Genomic DNA, 20806 nt, shown 5'->3' on the forward strand with positions numbered 1-20806 from the left:
AAGCGAAGCTAGAAAACTCGTGCTCAAGGACAAGTTGAGAAACATCCAGATGGGCAAGTCTGAGCCCCATAGTTTCCTATCTCACTAGAGTCATTGAGGTGAAGGACAAGTTGGCTGGTGTGGGTGACATAGTACCAAAAATAGATTTGGTGAGCCTTGTGCTGCTAGGGCTTCACAAATCATGGGACAACTTCCAAGACGCAGTGAGGGGTAGAGAGAAGCTTCCAGAATCCAGTCTAGGAACGAATGTGGGGTTATTGTGCTTAGGAGGAGATTTGGATTTGGAGCTCCTGTCAAGCATGAGGATGAGAACTTTTCCCTAGCTGGAAAAGGGGGCAAGGCTAAAGGCAAGAAGGGCGTAGGAGGGGCTGAGTCTAGCTCCAAAGGGAAGAATTAGAAGGAGGATTTGTCCAAGATAAAATGCTTCTAGTGCCATCAGTTTAGACACTAGCCACCAAGTGTCCTTAGAGGAACAAGGTGTCCAAGAAGGATGAAGTGGCAACTTTGGTAGAAGTGTACGAGTTTAGTTCCAAGTTTGAGGAGTTCTCGCTCATAGCTTGCATGGAAAGCTTTGTAGCCAACAACATATGGTACATTGACAGTGGAGCATCCATCCATATGACTGGGAACAAGGAATATTTTAGCCAGTTGACAGAGAAGGACATGTAGTTTCATATTGAGCTAGGAGATGATGGCAGGTACTTGACCAACGGCGTGGGTACTGTTAGATTTGAGAGGGAGTTCGGTAGCCCTCTTCATTTCAAGGATGTCCTCTATGTTCTAGGCCTTAAAAAGAATCTTGTTTATGTTTCAACCCTAGAAGACAGGGGTTATGAGGTCATTTTCATCAGAGGAAAGGCCTACCTCAAGCCATTAAATTCTAGAGCCATGAAACAGATCAGTGTGGGGGTGAAGAACCTTTACAGGCTTCAGTTAGAGACAACCACAGCCTTGAGCAATAACAAAGAGGGCCGTGAGCAGGGCCGAGACCTTGGGGAGCTATGGCACAAGTGAATGGGCCGTTTACATCATGGAATGTTGAAAATCCTCAGGGAGATAATCATAGGGTTGCCACAGTGCAACACAAACCATCATGATGTGTGCAAGAGCTGCACACTTGGAAAGTATGCGAAGACGTCCTTTCCCACCAATGAAAACCAAGCCAAGGGCATCTTGGACTTGGTTCATTTGGACATATGTGGTCTATTTTCTTCTCCATCCCTCATGGGATACAGGTACTACATCACCTTCATTGACTACCATTCAAGGAAGACGTGGATCTTTGTCATGAAGAAGAAAGACGAAGTGTTCACGAAGTTCCAGGAGTTCAAAGCATAGGTGGAGAACCAAACAGGAAAGAAGGTCAAAGTGTTGAGATTAGATAACAGAGGGGATTGCATCTCCAATGCCTTCAAAGATTTGTGTGCCAAGGAAGGCATTAGTGTTGATTAGTGGTTGTCATTGATGTCAACCCAAGCAGCACCAGGGGCTACCCTAATCTCGCATGGGCATTTTGACCTGACAACTCATTCCATCTTGAGTCAAGGATCTTCTAGATGGATTTGACTCGTCGAGATGTTTCTGTTGATGTATGACACGCCACGTAGTTGTTCACGATTTGAGAGATATTCGTGTTTGAAGTTAGTAACCCCAATTAGTGGGCTAAAACCCCTTGGAGTTGTGGCATGGCACTCATCATTGGTTGTGGTCATTGAATAGTCAATAATTAATAATGTTTTAAGCTCCTAGAAGCCCTCCAACGTTAACTTGTTGAAGACCCTCTCAACCTAAGACATTTCTATAAATTTTGACCCTTATATCCTCCTCATGTAAGTACTTTCAACGAACTATCTTGTGAGAAGACCTCTGTAATTTTTCGGCCCTCATGAGCTTCTAATGCAGGATTTGTTGCAGGGAGTTTAAGGTTTCGTTGAGGTCTGGTTAGGGCACAAAATATGATCAAGTTAGAAGGTCTATTTTGAAGCAAGTATAGAACTTTGGATTCTAGGATTTTGCTGCTTCAAATACGTCATCGTGGCATTTTCGTTATAATATTTTTTCTATGAAGCTTCAAAAGCTGAAATTAAAACCCATTTGAGCTGAAATCTTGATGAACCTCGTGACTAGATTTCAAATCTTGGTTCGCTATATTTTTAGAGATATGATTTGAGGAAGTTAGGGTTTTTGCAGGCTCCCAAATTCCATATCAAACAGGTGACCTTGGGAAAACAGTCATAACTTTCTCTCTGAGTATTGGATTCAAATTTTGTAAACAATGACAGAAAGAGGACGGATTATAGTTTGTTGGGCATTGTTTTCAGGGCTGAAGGTTGAAACAGTGACACGTGACACTTCGTACAAGTTCGCTCTACTGAACTAGTCGACAATCAGGTCATCGTGGGAGATTGGGCATAACTCCTTGAAGAATCCAATCTCGATCAGACCCATGGGGTTGGAAAGAGGACTCAGAGGGTTATAACAGGATGAAATTTCAGACCTTGGAGATCCGAAATTACATAGATACAACAGATTCAATATCAAGCTCCTAGAAGGCAAGAAAAAATATGCATTCAAGGATCACTGCAGCAAGGACCACACATCAACAGTCAAGGGTAAGTCTGCTACAACAAGGTATGTATAATTAGTGTTTGCATTTGAATTTTGAATATCATCTCTGACATGTGTTTTTGCAGGACAATGTAAGTATATTGTTTTGTAGTTGTTTGGGTCTTGCTTGTTAATGCATGTGCAGGAAGGAGAACACTTTAGGACAACTCAAACACATACTAGAAGGACGTGCAACACCAAAGTACCATTACTTGAAGCAAGCACGACAGTACCTCAACAACTGCAAGTGATCCAAGAAGCTATGTCAAGTCAAGCGTTAGTTCTTGTCAAGAGTCAGTATTGTAAAAGATCATCATTGTAAAATTGTAAAAGAGTCATTATTGTAAAAGAGTCAATTTGCCTAGAGTTGAAGAGGCATTGTTGGGAGGTATAAGAGTCATTGTTGGGATGATGTCATGGTTGGGTTGCAGGTCATAGTGTGATTGGGTGTTCGTTCAAGTACAAGAAAATCATTGTAAATCATATTGTATTGTGGATCATTGTCCTTGGTACGGGAGTCCACACTCTTGTCTCATTTCTAATCATTATAGGGTGGCAGGGAGGTGCTAGGCAGGTGCATGAAGTCGCCTACAGGTTGGAGCATGTGAACACTTCAGGGTGGTAGGTTGGTCTAGGATGTTGGGGCATCCATTCAGTTGAATATTGAAGAAACCAGGGCGTTGGGGCATCCTTCTAGTGGGAGCTGGAGAAGAATGCTTTTCTAGAATTCTAGGAAGTTGTAACTTTCATTTCAGTTGGGGTTGAAGATTAAAGAATTTATTAGAAAAGCGTTTGGTGGTTTTTGACTCGGAGGGGGTTTTCCACCTAAAATTGTTGTGCCTACTGTGTTTTATTCTTTACTGTTGTTACTGGATAAACATTAATAATAATTGAAGATTAACTAATGCTCTAAAAAGATTTAAAAGTGCTAATTGCTAAGGAATACTAATTCACCTCCCCTCAGTATTTCCAACAATTGGTATTAGAGCTTGGTTCCTTCAATAACAGTCTAACAACTGGAAGGAGATCATGGAATACACCAAGAATAGAGTTCCTTTGTTCAATGGAAATAACTATGCACTTTGGAGTGGAAGAATGTAGGTTCATTTGTTGGCACAAGGATACGAAGTATAAGAAATCGTTGAAAACGGCTTCACATCGACCTCGGATGAACAAGGTAAGAAAAATATGGTATATGATGCAAAGGCTAAAGATATTATTATCAGTGGGCTTATCGAATCTGTCTATCTTAAGGTATTGAGTTGCAAAACTGCTAAAGAGGTATGGGGCAAGCTTGAGAATATATATGTAGGTGACTCACAGGTGAAAGAAGCAAAGCTTCAAATTTTTAGGGCAAAATTTGAGCAACTCAGAATGAAGGAAGATGAAGATATTACTGCATACTTTCAGCGTGCTAATGAAACAACAAATACATTGAAAGGTTTGGGAGAACCTGTTGACACAAAAATTGTTGCCCAAAAGATCCTCAGAAACTTGCCAGCAAGATTCAACCCAAAGGTATCTGTCTTGGAAGATAGATCGGATCTGACCAATCTCAGCATAGATGAATTGCATGGAATTTTCACGGCATATGAAATGAGGATTGAAGAAGAGGATGGTACATCTCACTTAGAAACAACATTTTCCGCATCCAAGAAGACTAGTAAGGACAAGCAGACTCCGAAAGCGAAAACTTGCAGTTGTAAAGATGAAGAAAAGGAAGAAGATGAAGAATAATTTTCAGATAAAGAATTTGCCTACTTCACACGAAAGATGAGAACAGGTACGGGAAAATTCAAAGGTAAACTTCCATTGATATGTTTTGATTATGGTGAGGTTGGGCATTTTGCAGCCAAGTGTCCTCACAAAAATGAGGCTGTTATAAAAGGAAAGAAAGGTCCTAGGAAGTTCAACAAGCAAGGCGAAGAAATGGTTTAAGAAGAGTTTCTTCTCCAAAGAAGATAACTCCTCATCCGATGAAGACAGTGATGACGAAGAAGAAATCAACAGAAGAGTATTGTTTATGGCCAAGCATAATAAGCAAGAGGCATCTGACGAAGAAGGAGACGAAGAAGAAGAGATGACTAGTGTTGAATTTCAAAACGAAGTAATCAGGGTTATCAAAGAGCTCAAGGCTGAGAAGAAGCACGTCAACACTCTTGAAGACGAATTAAAGACAGAAAGGGAACATGTCCTAAATCTTAAAATCAAGGTTGAAGAATACAAACAAATTGAAGAATCGCTTAGGAAAGAATTAAAGGAAAGCAACAAGGAAAGAGAAGCATTGGAAGTTGAAATAGTCTCTCTACGAAAGGAAGTAAAAAATGGAAAAAACTCTTCAAAACTACGCCAACAACTCAAAGGCATTGGAAGAACTCATCAGCAATCAACAATCATGTAGTGATAAGAGTGGTCTTGGTTACAAAGAAAAATCCGAAAAGGAGTCAAGTCCTTCTATGACAACAAAAGAAGATGGATATGCAAAATCTACCAAGCAAGTAGATCTCTCAGCTAAATCAAGAGATCAAGACTCGCAAGAAGAACCATGGAAAACAATTCCTCGAAGAAGATTTCCTCCCAGGTATCAAACTATCTTTTATGGTCATTGTTATTCATGTGGAAGGTTTGGACATAGAGCTGTAGAATATCGCATGTATGTTTGGAATGAATATAGTTCCAAGAGATCTTTTAGAAATGGATATTCCATAACTTAGCAGAATATCAATAGATTTGATCATTTGAGAGATGATGTCGAATGTTACAAATGTAACAATTTTGGACATCTAGCTAAAGATTGCAGATTTGGAAGCTCTTCAAAGGAATTCTCGCAAAATTAGAATGAACAAGTATGGAAAATTAGAATGTGCTATCTCTCTCAAGGCTCAAAGCAATAGAAACGTTTGGTATGTTGACAATGGTTGCTCAACGCATATGACTGGAGATAAAAATAAGTTCATATCCTTGAAGGAAAAGAAGGATGGAACAGTGTCTTTTGGAAATGATGGGTCTTCAAACGTCATAGGAGTAGGTACGGTCACACTTGGAAGCAAGGATGCATTAGCAAAGGATGTGTTGTTGGTTGAAAATATGAATCACAATCTGCTCAGTGTTGGACAAATGTGCGATCAAGGACACACAATGCTATTCAACTCTAAGAAATGTGAAATCAAGAAAGGAAAATTTGGAAAAATTGTGGCTACAGCAAGCAGAGCTCCAAATGACATATACATTTTGGATGAAACACCTAAAGGGTGCTTTTTGGCAAAAGAAGATGAAAGTTGGTTATGGCACAAACGAATGGGACATAAATTTCGATAATTTGGTCAGGATCAACAAAAAGGAAGCAGTAAGAGAAATGCCTAAAATTTCAAAACCTACCAATACGATATGTGAATCTTGTCGGCACGACAAACAGACAAAAGTTGAGTTCAAGACAAAGGAACACTTTGCGTCACATCCATTGGAATTAATACATACTGATCTATGTGGTCCTATGAGAACAAAAGGTTTAGATGGTGAATTATACTTTATGCTAATGATAGATGATTACACTAGAATGACAACCGTCAGTTTCTTAAAGAAAAAATCTGAGGCATTCAAATGTTTCAAAATCTACAAGGAATTGGTCGAAAATGAAACTGATTTGAAGATCAAATGTCTGAGATCAGATAATGGCGGAGAATTCACGTCCAAAGCATTTCAACAATATTGTGACGAAAATGGAATAAAAAGGCAATTCTCAACAGCCAAAACACCACAACAGAATGGAGTTGCTGAAAGAAAAAACAGAACCGTACAGGAAATGGCTAGAACAATGTTAAATGACTCAAAATTGGATGATAAATTTTGGGTTCAAGCAATCGATACAATCGTATTCATTATAAATAGAGGTCTGCTTAGGAACAATTGTAACATGACTCCGTACGAACTATGGAAGGGAAGATTGGCTAACGTCAAATACTTCAAAATATTTGGAAGTAAATGCTACATCAAAAGAGAAGACAAAAATTGCGCAAGTTCGATTCCTGTGTTGACAAAGGTATTTTCGTTGGTTATTCACGCAAAAGAAAGGCTTGGAGATGTTGCAATTTGAGGCGAAAACAAATAGTTGAAAGCATAAATGTTACTTTTGACGAAGACTGTGTTCTAAAGGATAACAATGAGATCGTCTCTGAGGGGCTTGAGGTAGAATCTGTGAAGGATGAAGAAGAAGCTCCAGAACAAGACCAATCAAATAAGGAAACAACAATCAACCAAGAGGAAATAAGAAATGATCAGCAGGATGTACAAGAAACTTCTCCAAAAGTTTTAAAAGAATGGTGTCAAAAGAATCATCCGTCAAATCAAATCATCGGCAACATAAATGAAGGAATTAGAACCAGAAGAAGTCAACAGCTTCGTTCATCACAACAATCCCACCTTGCTCTTTTAGCAACTTTTGAGCCTAGCAATTTTGAGGAAGCTAGTCAAGATGAACATTGGGTAGTAGCTATGAATGAAGAACTGGATCAAATTGAGAAGAACGACACTTGGGAATTGGTTCCACGACCAAAGGATAAAAATGTTATTGGAACTAAATGGGTCTTCAAAACAAATTGAATGAGGACGGACAGGTTACCAGGAATAAGGCAAGATTAGTCTGCAAAGGATATGGACAAGTATATGAGGAGAAAGGATAACACAACAATATGAGGAGAAAAGGCTATGCGCCATCAAAGGGGATATGAAATGGCAAAAGCGCAATGCGCTATGAAATTGCGGTGCACCAACAAAAGGGTTATGAAAAGGAAATGGTTAAGTGTCAGAGTGAACTGGTAATATTCGGTCATGTTCATATGTACATATGGGAGGCAAAGGGTTAGTTAGACTAATCGTCACGGAAAGATAGGGTAATGCTTACTGAAAAATGATTGCGGGTAGAGGGTGCACAATACAACCTATGACATGGTGCAGGCATTGCACTCTAGGTGGCGTAGTGCAGATTTGGACAACAGGGTAGTGCTAGCAACTCGCGCAGAGCAAGAAGCAAAAAAGGCTCACGATAACACAACTTGGTGAAAATGAAATGGGAGGGGGTGTTATATATAGCCATTTCAATCCTTTGAGTAGATTTATTGCGATGTCGCAAAAAGAGTTTTGACGAAACACTGAGATATCGGGTTGCAATGTGTCATAATGTAGAGATGTGATGCGATTCATTGTAAAGATGCGATGCGCCATTCAACTTCTCAAATTTTCTAAGTTAGAACCTTCCCTTCCCTTCCCTTCCCAAACTAAGGGTATGAATAATAGTTTTAGGAGCTAGATCACATAGATGTCTAAGATTTTGAAAGAGGGAACTCTAAAATCTGGCTTTTATCAAAAAATTTAGGGGTTGTTGTAGCTGCTACAACAACACCTCCACAAAGTTGGGTAGGTGCAGACCAAAACTCTTTTTCTTGGAAGTATTGTGTACTAAGATGAGATCCCAGATCCACACTGGAATCTCAAAACACTGGATCCAAAATGGAGATCCTTGCTGGGTATGTGCTATATTCTTTTCACGACTATCCCATGCACTGTACATTGCGTCGGGCTTAGCGGGGGGTCATAGGGAGGGTGGCAGCTCTCCCCTTGTTCAAGGGGTCACAAGTGGGGTGAAGTCCCCTTGCATGGTGGGTTTGTAGGGGGGAAAAGTCCCCTTGCATGTGCTTTGGGGTTAGCACCCTCAAATTTTTTTTTGGGTGGTTTTCTGCCTTTGTCTTTTGACAATTTTCAACAAGTGGTTTTTTCCTTTAGCGATTTTGTGGTGAATGGTTCTTTTGTCCATGGTTTTGTAGTTTTGGTTAAGGAACTATGGTTGTTTTCTTATCCATGGTAAAGGGATTGTAGGTTTATGGATGTCGTGATATATATATATATATATATATATATATATATATATATATATAAAGAAGAATATATTGAAAATTCTTTATGGTTTTCCCAGTTTGGGTTTCCAGGTTAAAATCTCTATGTTAATGTGTGGGTTTGCCATGTATCTTTTTTGTTTGGAATCTGTTGCCAACTGTTAATTCTATAGTGTTAAAACCTTCATTTGGTATTTGTGCCAAGGTTGGCTTGGATTGTCTAGTGAGAGTGGGTTGGGCATTTCTTACATGATGCTTGATTGCAGGTTTACTAGCAAGGGCATTACTAGATTTGCTGGATCAGGAGGTGCAAGATGATCAACAATGTTGATGTTGCTGCCGCTGTCATGAAGAAGCAACAAAGGAGATTGTTGATGATGGTTTGTTGTTGTAGGACATGGAGATACAGTCCATCTAGGAGGCGCAATAAGTGGACGCAATATTAGGACTGGCTTTCATAGCTGCAAAGCCTGTGTAGATGGTGTGCACAGAGGACTCAATAGTGCCTAATTTGTGTAGGGTCCAATTTCCAAATATGTTGACCATGCAATGGGCGACCCAAATTTATGTTTTGATGGCAATGTAGTCACGGTTGGATTATTGGCAAACATGGAGATAGAAATTTGGAAGTCCACATCCAGTGGCAAATTGAGTTGAACTGCAAGAATTTGGAGAAGGAAACATGTGCCTTGAAGTCACTAGATGTGAAGTTGTGCATAGCGGGCTCGACAAACCCATCAGGGCAAGCGAGGAAATCCCCTTGAGTAGTTGATGAGAATGGGAGGGTTCATTGGCCTTCGAATTGGGAGTTGTTGAAGCCATGGCACAAAGGCGGAGGTGAGAGCCCTAAGAAGTTTGAGTTGCCATGAAATTTACTAGAGGCACCCCTCTAAATTGTCCATCTCCATGCTTTATTGGCTATCCCCTGGGGGAGATATGGAGGCTGATGGGAATTGCCTCTTCACTGTAGTGCTTAGGTCAATATGGCTTGGGACAATTTTCCGTGGTGAGTTGAGGCATAGAGTCATGTAGAGATTTAGTGAGGATGAGCAAACATATTTATGTGCTGGATCTTGATGTTAGATAGAGCGTCTACACAAGAGGTGAAGCTCTTGGCCAAGATGATAGATTGCAGGCCCTCGAATAGTCGTTGGAAGGAGAGGGGTGAGAAGAAAATATTCCTGTACCTATGCAAGGACTTGCCTACAATAGTAGGACTGACTTACATAGCTACAAAGCCTGTGTAGATGGTGTGCACAGAGGATTCAATGGTGCCTAATTTGTGTAGTGTCCAAATATGTTGACCATGCAATGGGCGAGCCAAATTTATTTTTTGATGGCAATGTAGACATAGTTGGATTATTGGCAAACATGGAGATAGAAATCTAGAAGTCCACAACAAGTGGTAAATTGAGTTGAACTGCAAGAATTTGGAGAAGGAAACATGTGACTTGAAGTCACTAGACGTGAAGTTGTGCATAGCAGGCTCAACAAAACCATGAGGGAAAACGAAGAAATCCCCTTCAGTAGTTGATGAGCAAGGGAGGATTCATTGGCCTTCGAATTGGGAGTTTTTGAAGCCATGTCACAAAGGCAGAGGTGAGAGCCCTAAGAAGTTTGAGTTGCCATGAAATTTACTAGAAGCACCCCTCCAAATTGTCCATCTCCGTGCTTTATTGGCTATCCCTCGGGGGAGATATGGAGGTTGATGGGATTTGCCTCTTCATGTAGTGCTTAGGTCAATATGGCTTGGGACAATTTTTCGTGGTGAGTTGAGGCATAGAGTCGTGTAGAGATTCAGTGAGGATGAGCAAACATATTTATGTGCTGGATCTTGATGTTAGCGAGAGTGTCTATGTAGGAGGTGAAGCTCTTGGCCAAGATGATAGATTGCAGGCCCTTGAATAATCGTTGGAAGGAGAGGGGGGGAGAAGAAAATCTTCTTGTACCTATGCAAGGACTTGCCTACAATTCTTTGAGCCCTTTAGTTAGTTGGCATATTTTTAATTCCATTCTTTATGCTAAGCATAGTGCCAGAGTTATTGGTGATGGAGCCATTGTATTGCCAAGGCGACTAGAGTGGGCAGGTTTTGCACTTAATGCGAGTCTAGGATGATTGCATTGCAAATTTTTTGGTGGTGGTAGTTGCAAGAAGCAGGTAGAGGTTAAAGTGGTGACAAGACGAGAGGATGGCAAATTAAGTGCCAGAATAACAATAATGAAGAAAAAATTTATATTATTATAACGAAGTTGAAAATTTTGTAATTGCATGTAAATGGGCATATTGTAAGACCTAATAAGGCATGCATACCTCTAGGAAATTACTGGTAAAGTCTAGAGTTAGAACTCGGTGATATGAGGGTATGCTAGATTATCAAATACCTTGGTTATAAACCTTGAGGATGGTAGGGCTTGGAGGTGAGCGGTGTTGGCTCACTTGGTTGGTTTGGCCGGATTTGGTCAAGGGAAACCCCAAGTCAAGTCTTAAGGGGGGATAGTTAGCTAAACTTGATCCGGTGAAAGAGTCAAAGTTGCTCGCTCAAACTTTGGTGGTTTCAGGCATATGGTTTTGCTTTCTCATTGTTTCATGCCCATGGATATGTAATAAAGCCTTTAAAAGGCTTGGGAAGAATTCATTGTAATGTGCCAGGGATGTGAGCGATGAAGGCTCACTTGGCCCAGCTTGGCCGTGTTTTGGCCAAGGGACTAATAGAATTCTGTTAGTTGGTTTTTCCTTGGATTGGGGTTTTCCAGGATAAACATTGAGTTTATTGTGTTTTTGTTGCTGGTAAATTTATCTCTTTCAGTGAATTTCTCTTGCCTGTATTCTTGGCTGTGTTGGCAAGATCTCTTGTAAATTTTTTCGAGATTGACAGTCAACTACTACTCGATCTCTGTCCACAGTTTGATCTGATATGAGCTGATATCATTGGCCTAAAGCACAAACTCAAGCTTGATATTGGCTGGATTCCACTTATATGACACAAGAAGTTGATGTACATAAGATTTTTGGCTTCAAAAAACTACATCTGGATTCATAGTTATGAATAACTGTGCGTGGACTGTGCCTTCATGATCTCCTCTTGAGTCAATCTAAATCACTGGATTGGAACACAGCAGGTCTTCAATATTTGGCTTCAAGTTTTAGATTGCACCAGGTAAGTATTGTTGTTTAATTGACTAATACAAAGATTTTCACTGTTGCCAAATAAAGTGATGAAGCCAAAAGAAACCCTCATGGAGGAAGGTAAGTCACGCTAATTCTGCAACACAAAACATAACATGAGAATTTTGGCATGTGAAGGAGTACTGTCTACTAAAAATTGATGTGAGAGTTCGATCGCTTTGAATCAATGTTGCACAAAGCGCGATCGGGATTTAATCGGCGCCGGGAAAAAAGCGGAAAAAATCGACAAAAGCGGGAAAAAAGCGGAAAAAAGCGGGAAAAAAGCGTTTGGCACAAAATTTCCTTTTTTTTTTTCAATTTTTTTAATATCTAAACCATCTACAACATAAAATAAATACATTGACACATAAATATGATAAAAAAACTAATATATAAGATGTTTAATATCATTTCTAGCGCTAAAATCACACATAACATTGAATCATGTCCTGAATAGTAAGTCCTGAGTCCCAAGTCCAACTCAGCCTCAAAATATCAACAAAAAATATGATAATGTATCTCATCATGTCATAATGTCATATACAATAAAATGAAAGTCTAATCCTATTGATTTCCTCTGCCCCTCTTGCGAGAAAATGGCACAACTTTCTCTTTCCCTCTAGATGTAGAAGCTGGTGCCTGTGCTGGTGGAAATGGCAGTGGAGTCTGACGTGCTCTAGAAGCTGAAGAACTAGTAGTAGCAGCTACAGGAGGCTTAGGTGGACGGAGACCACGTCCTCTACTGGTGGTAGTGGTAGCCCGGGTAGCCCGGGTAGGCGGTGTCACCTCCTCCTCCTGCTCCTCCAACTCCTCCTCCTCCTGCTCCTGCTCCTGCTCCTCCTCCTCCTCCCCCTCCTCCTCCCCCTCATCCTGCACTAACCAATCCTCAGTGGGATCCATGAGAGGCCTCTCGGTCTCAACCCTCCATTCAGCAGTGGTGTCAATCCCATCCAATGAGATGGCTTCCGTATCAGGTGTCTTACTCTTCTCTAGTTGTCTCACCCACAATCGAAGATTGTAGTAGACATAGACCATGTCATTAAGTCTATGGGACTCCAACCTGTACAAAGTTCATGAAATAATAATTAATAATTAATATTATAAAAAAAATATTGTTTAAAACTTTAATGAATTCAAAAATTTATTTGGAAATTTGCAATATTTTAAATGTTTAAGTGTTAACCTATTGCGCTTCTTCTTGTGTATTTTTTCAAATACACTCCAATTGCGCTCACATCCCGAGGAGCTGCATGTTTGGCTGAGGATGCGTACGGCAAGATTTTGCAAAAGGGGTACTCTGCCACCATACATCTTCCACCATGCGTCTACAACAAAATTACAAATAAAATTTTAAATAAACATAAGAAAAAAATGGAATTTGAAGAAACAATGAAATTTGAAAGTTGAAACAAAGTTACAAAGTACATACTACAAACTAAAAAATACCTGGCATTTTAATCGTCCTATCAATGACAGCCATCTCAAAGCCAAATGTGCCACCTGACAACTTATATTGCTCAATTTGTCTAGAGATCTCCATACGTTCTTCTGGAGATCTCACCATCTTCTGGACACAGGTTAATAATCCTTCCACGACCTCAACATCAAAATTAAACCCACATGCATAAGAAAATGCAGGGTTCAGGAACAGCCCAGCAGCATGAATGGGACGATGGAGTGTGTTGTTCCATCGCTCATCAATGACTTCCCATAGAAGGAGTTGTCTCTGAAACCCATCATCTCCCTTATCATCATAGTAGGACCGAATGGCTTCTTTGGCCCTGTCCATGGCTTCATACAAATAGTCCATTGCGGGCTTCTCACCATCAACCAACCGAAGAACCTTTACCAAAGGTTCTGTAACAGCGCACACCTCCTGCACTCTCGCCCAGAAGTCTTCCTGGTATGAAACTAGTCTGCAGACGGCCTCTCCTTCTGGTTTGCGGCTCATTGACGAAGCACGCCACTCCTCTGAAAGAAACATTCTCTTCAAATCCCACATAGAATTCAAGAGGGATTGAAGAGATATGAAACTCGTCGCAAACCGTGTAATGGCGGGGCGCACCAACTCTTTGTTGTTGGTGCATTTTCTCATCAAGCTAAGCACAGATGTGTGATTGTAAATAAATTTTGTGATGCTTTTTGATGAGTCAACAACCTCTTTGACAAAGGGAATTTTCCCTATGTCCTCTAACATCAAATCAATACAATGGGCAGCACAAGGTGTCCAAAATAAAGCAGGATGCCTGTCCATAAGCATTCTACCAGCAGCAACATAATTTGCAGCATTGTCCGTTATGACTTGGACAACATTTTCTGCACCCACCTCCAAAATAAACACATCCAGCAAATCACATAAAGTTCTTGCATCTTTGATTTGATGAGTTGCATCAACAGATTTGATAAACATAGTCCCCTTGGGACAACTAACCAAGAAGTTTATAAGGGTTCTCCCCTTTTGGTCAGTCCAACCATCTGACATAACAGTGCATCCTGTTTGTGCCCATGATGCCCTAAAATCCTCCAATCTTTGGGTGCAGTCACGCTTTTCATCTTGAAGAAGCCGGCCTCTGAAATCATGAAGAGAAGGGATTTTGTACCCCGGGCCAACACTGGCAATAGCATCAACAGTAGGTTGGAAAAATGGATTACTCCTTACAATGCTGAAAGGAATATCACTCCAGAGGAGAAATTTTGTCATCAACTTGTCAGATTGTTCTTTTTCAGTTCTTTTTAGCATTGAACCAGTAGTTGGTTGTGAACCAGGTGTGGTTCGAGGAACAAAATATGATGATGCAGCTACCGGATTGACTGACGCTGCAGTAGAACCAGTGCCACTTGGCCCACTTCCTTCAACTGACCTTTTTAGTTGCCTTTTGAGTTCTTCTTTGGCATCTCTAGTGTGCTCTAATTCTCCCAATGCTCTCATGGCTTTTTGGATAATTTCAGCATTTGTATTTAGACAGGGCCCCACATCATGTCCAGGGATTTGTGCAAGGTGGAACTTCAACCTGTACACCCCCCGAATATTTCCTTTCCACACAACTTGCAATACAAGTTTTGTCTATCATTCGGAGTTTTAGGGTCACCATATTCCCAGAAAGGATCCAATTTCCTTGGCATGTTTGTTTTTGAATTTTGAATTTGCAAACCTATGGAAAAATAAGGATTAGGAAATAGGAATTTAGGATTACATAATACAAATTACAATTTAGCATTTGCAAAATTACAAGTTAATTATTTCCAAAATCCCAATTTCTAAACCCAAGTTACCCAACCAAATGCCAATGGCAAATGCCAAAAAACAATGAAAATTCAAAAAAAATAAACAATGTTTAAAAAAAATGAGAAAATAAAAATAAAAAATTGGTTCTCATAGTCATAACAAATTACCCATCCCAAATCAATGAAAAATTTCAAAAAATTCTTTAAAAACAATGAAAACCAAAGTTTTTATAGAAGCAAAACCAAAAAAAATTAATCTACATACCTCTTTTATGGACAAATTGGTGATCTTGGCTTGGATTCCTCCTAAAAACACTTGGATTCGCTCCCAAATCCGACGGAAACCCTTCAGCTCCTCTCCCTCACCTCTTCTCCTCCTCCTCCGCGCGGCGACAGCACAATGAATTAAAAAAAAATCGAATTTGCCATATAAAACCCCGCTGCCCGCGCCTCCCACGATTTTTACGCAAAAAATCGCGATTTTTTCGATAAAAATCGGTATAAAAAAAAAGTGGCGATTTTTACGGATAAAAATCGCGATTTGATCGGGCAGAGGAAAAAATCGCGATTTTCCGATAAAATCGCGATTTTATCGCGATTTTAACAACACTGCTTTGAATAGACCTCTATGGGATGATCTTTGATCTGCTTCTTTTCAACCTATCACAAAATGTAGATCTCAATTTTCTTACGTATCATAGAATGCAGACTTCAGTTCTCTTATAGATTATACCACGTACCAAATTACTATGAGTGGATTTGCTAGGTAACCCCTCAATCTACATATTGTGAGAGCAATTTGATGCCATATACAATCAAGAATTTGAGAATACCGAGCAAGATGTACAAATACCATATTAAACTTATTAAAATTAGACCAAAAGAATGATGGCCTCTTTAGTGCCATTGTGCATCCCAAAGATCATAAATCTGCAATTTGCTGTTGTAGGCAGCTTCATTATCGCTATCATCATAGGCTTTTCAATAGCTTGTTCGTGCCCTAGGAACTATAGGGCTATGAGATCAAACTTTCCATCAACCTCTCCTAACCATTGCTCTGATACCATGTTAAGAATTGAACACAAATGAGACACCACAAGAAATTGGCAGAAAAGACTTTATGCCATATTCAACTCCTTGTGTTGATCTGAAGGTGTGAATTTATATTACATGAATTTGACCATTCTAGATCTAGATTTCACTGACAACTCATCAGTGGATCATGACAACACCTCATCAAAGATAAGGATTAACAACTCATGGCAATGTGGTCTTGGACTTTGTGATTGTCTAGGGACTCACGGTCTAACAGAACAGGCATGCATCACTTCTATCATTGGTGATGTGATAACCTTTTATGAGAGTTACAGAAATAAACTGATTTCTAAGCCAGTGCTTACTTTAACCCTTTCAAAAAATCTAATCAGCACAAAATTTAAAGTCAACCTGGTTGTTAAAATTGATGTGAAAATACTTCATGAAATAGGAAGCCCATAACAAGAAATTGATAAACCAGATCCGAAGAGGTCAAATTATGTTTTACTGACCTTTTGTTAATATGAACAGCCCTTGCAAAAATGGGAAAAAAATAGAGTCTGAGGGTATGGCCCGAGAATGGCCTTTTGATATTCTGAAAATTTTCGTGGCTGGGTTGTTAGTGCATCATTTTGTTTGATAATTTTGATCATCTATAATTCTTCTGTTGTTATTCTATATAAACAAACATTTTACATTGATTTCTCATCCTATTGGCACCAAATAATGTATTCCTTCAGTGATCAATGTCCATGAGTGTAGGAGCCAGTGAGATTTCTTTTGTGGTCATTTTTGTAGTTTGTATCATGTGATTCTGATATGCTAGATAGTTGAACTCATTTCTTGAGAAACAGCAAGGTCATCTGTCCATGGCTTGGGCTCTATGGTTTTTCCCAAATTGAGCTTTGCACTGCCACTCAGGTATTTAGATATTTATAATTGATTTTCATGTTTTCTATGCGGTTGGTTCATATCTAATTATCTTTGCTGTGAAGGGCCATCAAGAGTGAGCTTTATATGTTTAGATTCATGATTGATTAATTATCAAAACTAATTATTGAAGTTGGTTAAAAGTCTTTGGAAACAATTGTGTGTTATCTTTACATGTTGGCTTTCAGAATTCTGGATCAACATGCTATTTAAAATTTACCAACATTATCCATTGATAGAACACATATTCTACAGGTGAAGCGCAGAACCTCCAACCATAATACATACATGTCTGGTTCTCATGTTATGCAATATGGCAACCTCACTATCAGCCAAGAGGAATTGTATCTATATATGGGATTTGACTCTGCCAATTCTAATGCTAGTTTGGTCCTTGAGAACTCACTACTCTTAGAAAGGACTGCAGCCAAGGCAATTAATCAACGAGATGCAGATCTTCTTTACATGTGGCAAAAGGTTTGTAGCTCAAAAACATTAATATTTTGACAGTTGTTCATGATTGTAATCTAGGCGTTGTGATTAATTTTATATGATATGTTTTCACTATATTTTGGGTTAAAATATGAATATAGTTTTTCTCATCTTCTGCAGTTTGCATTGCTGCCAAACATGAACTTTTGTGAAACTACTCCCTATTTTAGCGAGCTTCAATATTTTTGAAACTTAGCTTTGTGGAAACTGTTTTATGAAATGCAATAGAAGTTAATATGAACTTGTTGGACTGTTTCAGTTTATTACATCTTATAAAAGGATACACACATAAGCTTAACATGCTATTGGGTTATTATTTGACAATTTTCAGTATAAGAAGTCAAAGGAGGACTCTCCGGAAAGGTTCACTGCACAGACACAATTGTTGGAATTCATGGCTCATCGTATGCATGTAGACAAGAGTGTAAAGCTTGTTGGAAATCTTTTATTTGGACCAGAAAAGGGCTCTGCTATTCTAAAAGCTGTGAGACCTCAAGGGGAACCGTTGGTAGATGACTGGGACTGTCTTAAGAAAATGGTAATGCTATATTTACATTTTTTTCTTGGCTTCTTCTGTTCTACTGTCTCATAGCAGCTTAAGGGTCATTTTGCACTCTATATGGCATCCTAGAATAAACTACTTAGATTTCAAGCTACTTAAACAAGTTGCAAAACTCCAGAAGTTTTAGTAAAAATACTAAATAGTTTGACATTGTCCTTATACGGGATTTGCAAACAGCAGGTTACACAAGTGAAATAAATCTGTCCCATTTTTTCTAGTTAAACTGCAAATGTGAAATGCCCTATTTTTTTGAATAGTAGAAAATCCAGATATTTGAATGATGAAAGTCGTCACATCCTGCATTTTCTTTGTATATGTTTTGATATATTAAGTTGGGTAACCATGAGAGGGAAGGTGGGTTGGTAAGAATGGGGCATTGTTACAGCCCCCCCCCCGGGTTTGATTGTTCAAAAAACTTGGAAGTGGTGGGCATGCCCCATCAGGGTCAGGTGCCCTCCTGCAAAGGGGGCATTGTAAAGTGGTCTTTTAGTGGGGCTTATCCTCACGATTCCAACTGTTAAATGGAGTCCTGCCTCTTGACATGTGGTCGATGCTGAGAAATGTCTTTTTTCATTTATGACTCTCGGCATATTGCTGCAAGCCTTTTTCTATTTAGTCGTAATGATTAATAACAATACTTTCCTTCTATGACAGGTACGGACTTTTGAAAGACACTGTGGATCTCTGGCCCAGTATGGCATGAAACACATGCGTTCTCTAGCAAATATATGCAATGAAGGTATCAGCATGGATACTATGGCCACAGTTTCTGCTGAAGCATGCACTCAATTTCCGGCTGGGTCCTGGAGTTCCCTTCAAAGAGGGTTCAGTGCTTGATAATTCAGGGCTTTCAAATTTCTTTCAGTGAGTGCTTATCAAAATATCGAGAGACAATTTCCAAGGATGAATGTTCTGTACATAAAAAAAACATATATGCTATGACACCTCGTTGCTTTGTTGTTTTCTCAAAAGAAAGAGAAAATGTGCAGTCATATGCCCATGGACCGGCATCTGAGCCAAAACTCTTTCTTTATCTACTGCATGCAGAAATTGGAATATATCATAGGGTGGGGCTTATGCATTTCCTTAGTGATGATCCCATTGCATATCTTGCAGTAAATGTGTATATTTCAAGTAGTTGTATAATATATTTGTATTAAGCTGCGCTGTTAATGGATCTTTCCAAACTATTGTTGAAAATGGACCTTCTCTCAATTTTCCTTTCATAAAAGAGGCCATGGCAATGGTTGAATTGAGTATCCCTTAGCATCTTCGACCAAGAACTCTTCCTCTAATTCGTTGCCTTTCTTCTGAGCACTTAAACATTGCCAAACCTCACCCTTTTCGATGCACTAGACTTAGTCAAGTGGAGCTTTCTCGTCCCTTGTTTCCTCCTCCGCTTACTGTTATGGCTCTTGAATAAAAGATTTATTGTAAACGGAAATGTTGGGTCTAACAGAGTACACATATGGAAGACAAAGCACACAAGAAAGAAAAATCTCCCAAAGTGACACGTATATAATACAAATTATTTGCGGCAAAGAGAGTTATCTGTCCTAAAACAGATTTAACCCAAAATAATTTACACTAGCATTAGCTCTCACACTTGAAAATTTAAATCCCATATTTATTTTAGGTAAATAGGTTGCCTATATAAAATGGGCATTAACTGTTGGAACCGCCCTCCCCCCCACCCTTCCTCCTTTTGTTTTGTTTTCCTTATTGCCAAGTATCTACTTGAACGTTCATAAATGTTCGAAACTCGTCCTTGGTCAACACCTTGATGGGGTTGTACTTTAGCAGATCTTCTGTAATATAACAATTTAAATTTCATTATTTTCTATTTACTTCTTATGCAATGGTGATAAAATTTTTAATACGCTTGGTTCTAACATGAAATATTGGATTTTTTCAGAGTTAAATGACAGTTTTGACTCAAAAGATGTGTTTGAACATGAAAAATTGGAGTTTTAGAGTTGAATGAGAGTTGTGGCTTGAGTTTGTTGTAGGTTTATTTCACCAAGAGCCCTCCTAAGCCATGTTGCTTGTTGCTTGTATGGACTGTTGTATTATGCTTTGCTCCTGTGAGTGTTGGAATTATGATTGCCGTTACACCAAAACTCATTTTACGTGCGTTACGCTCACTGATTTAACAATGAGATCAACAATAATTGAGTGCTTGAAGCAGATCAAAACCACTCAACCAGACTTCGTTCTAGGATGATATTTTTTTTTGCAAACCCTCATTAAAATGATTCAGTAGGGAAGGAAACAGGCACTTGGATAATGCTAGGTTCTCATAACTCACTCCATGGCCTTGATAGCATGTTAAGAATTAACACTGGTGAGACAAGTAAGCATATTGGCAGAAAATGTAAAGCCTGTCTGTTGTGTATTGATCTCAAAATCTGAATTTATAATACATCATTGAACTTTCTAGATCTTCTAGATCTAGACCACATTGACAACTCATCAGTGGATCATTATGACACCTCGACAAGATAAGAATTACAAGTGTATTCTTGGACATACACAAAATCTGAATTTATAATACATCATTGAACCTTACCACATTGACAACTCATCAGTGGATCATTATGACACCTCGACAAGATAAGAATTACAAGTGTATTCTTGGACTTTGTGATTGTCTAGAGACTCAGTCTAACATGGAGGACAGTGCAACAGTTAGGTTGCTTCTTCCTAATAGATATAACTATGTCTGAATCCATGATACATAAGTAACGTGCAGACTCTTTTCCATCCATGCAACCTGCCCAACCAACTTGAAATTATTACTATGCATGTTTAAGAGGACAATGAATTGTTCTTTTTAAATACCTTAAATTCTTGTTTTGCAGGTTTTCCATTGGACATTTTTGGGGAACCATGCCAACTGCA

The 20806-nt window shown here is 39.2% G+C and overlaps 1 protein-coding gene across 1 annotated transcript in view; it reads left to right on the top strand.

Moving 5' to 3' along the window:
- The window catches only part of LOC149185792 (vacuolar-processing enzyme-like), a 29997-nt gene extending 10996 nt beyond the window's left edge, over positions 1–19001 (top strand). The window contains exons 7-9 of the mRNA XM_089410802.1: positions 17107–17328; positions 17675–17881; positions 18560–19001. Of these exons, the coding sequence (XP_089266928.1) occupies positions 17107–17328; positions 17675–17881; positions 18560–18742 (612 nt within the window). The 3' untranslated portion in view covers positions 18743–19001. The remainder of the gene's footprint in view (positions 1–17106; positions 17329–17674; positions 17882–18559) is intronic.
- Positions 19002–20806: the final 1805 nt, after the last annotated feature.

Source organism: Pinus tabuliformis, chromosome 3_1, assembly GCF_031772625.1.
Source record: "Pinus tabuliformis cultivar Carrire ecotype Pingquan chromosome 3_1, CPIR1, whole genome shotgun sequence".
Taxonomy (NCBI): Eukaryota; Viridiplantae; Streptophyta; class Pinopsida; order Pinales; family Pinaceae; genus Pinus; species Pinus tabuliformis.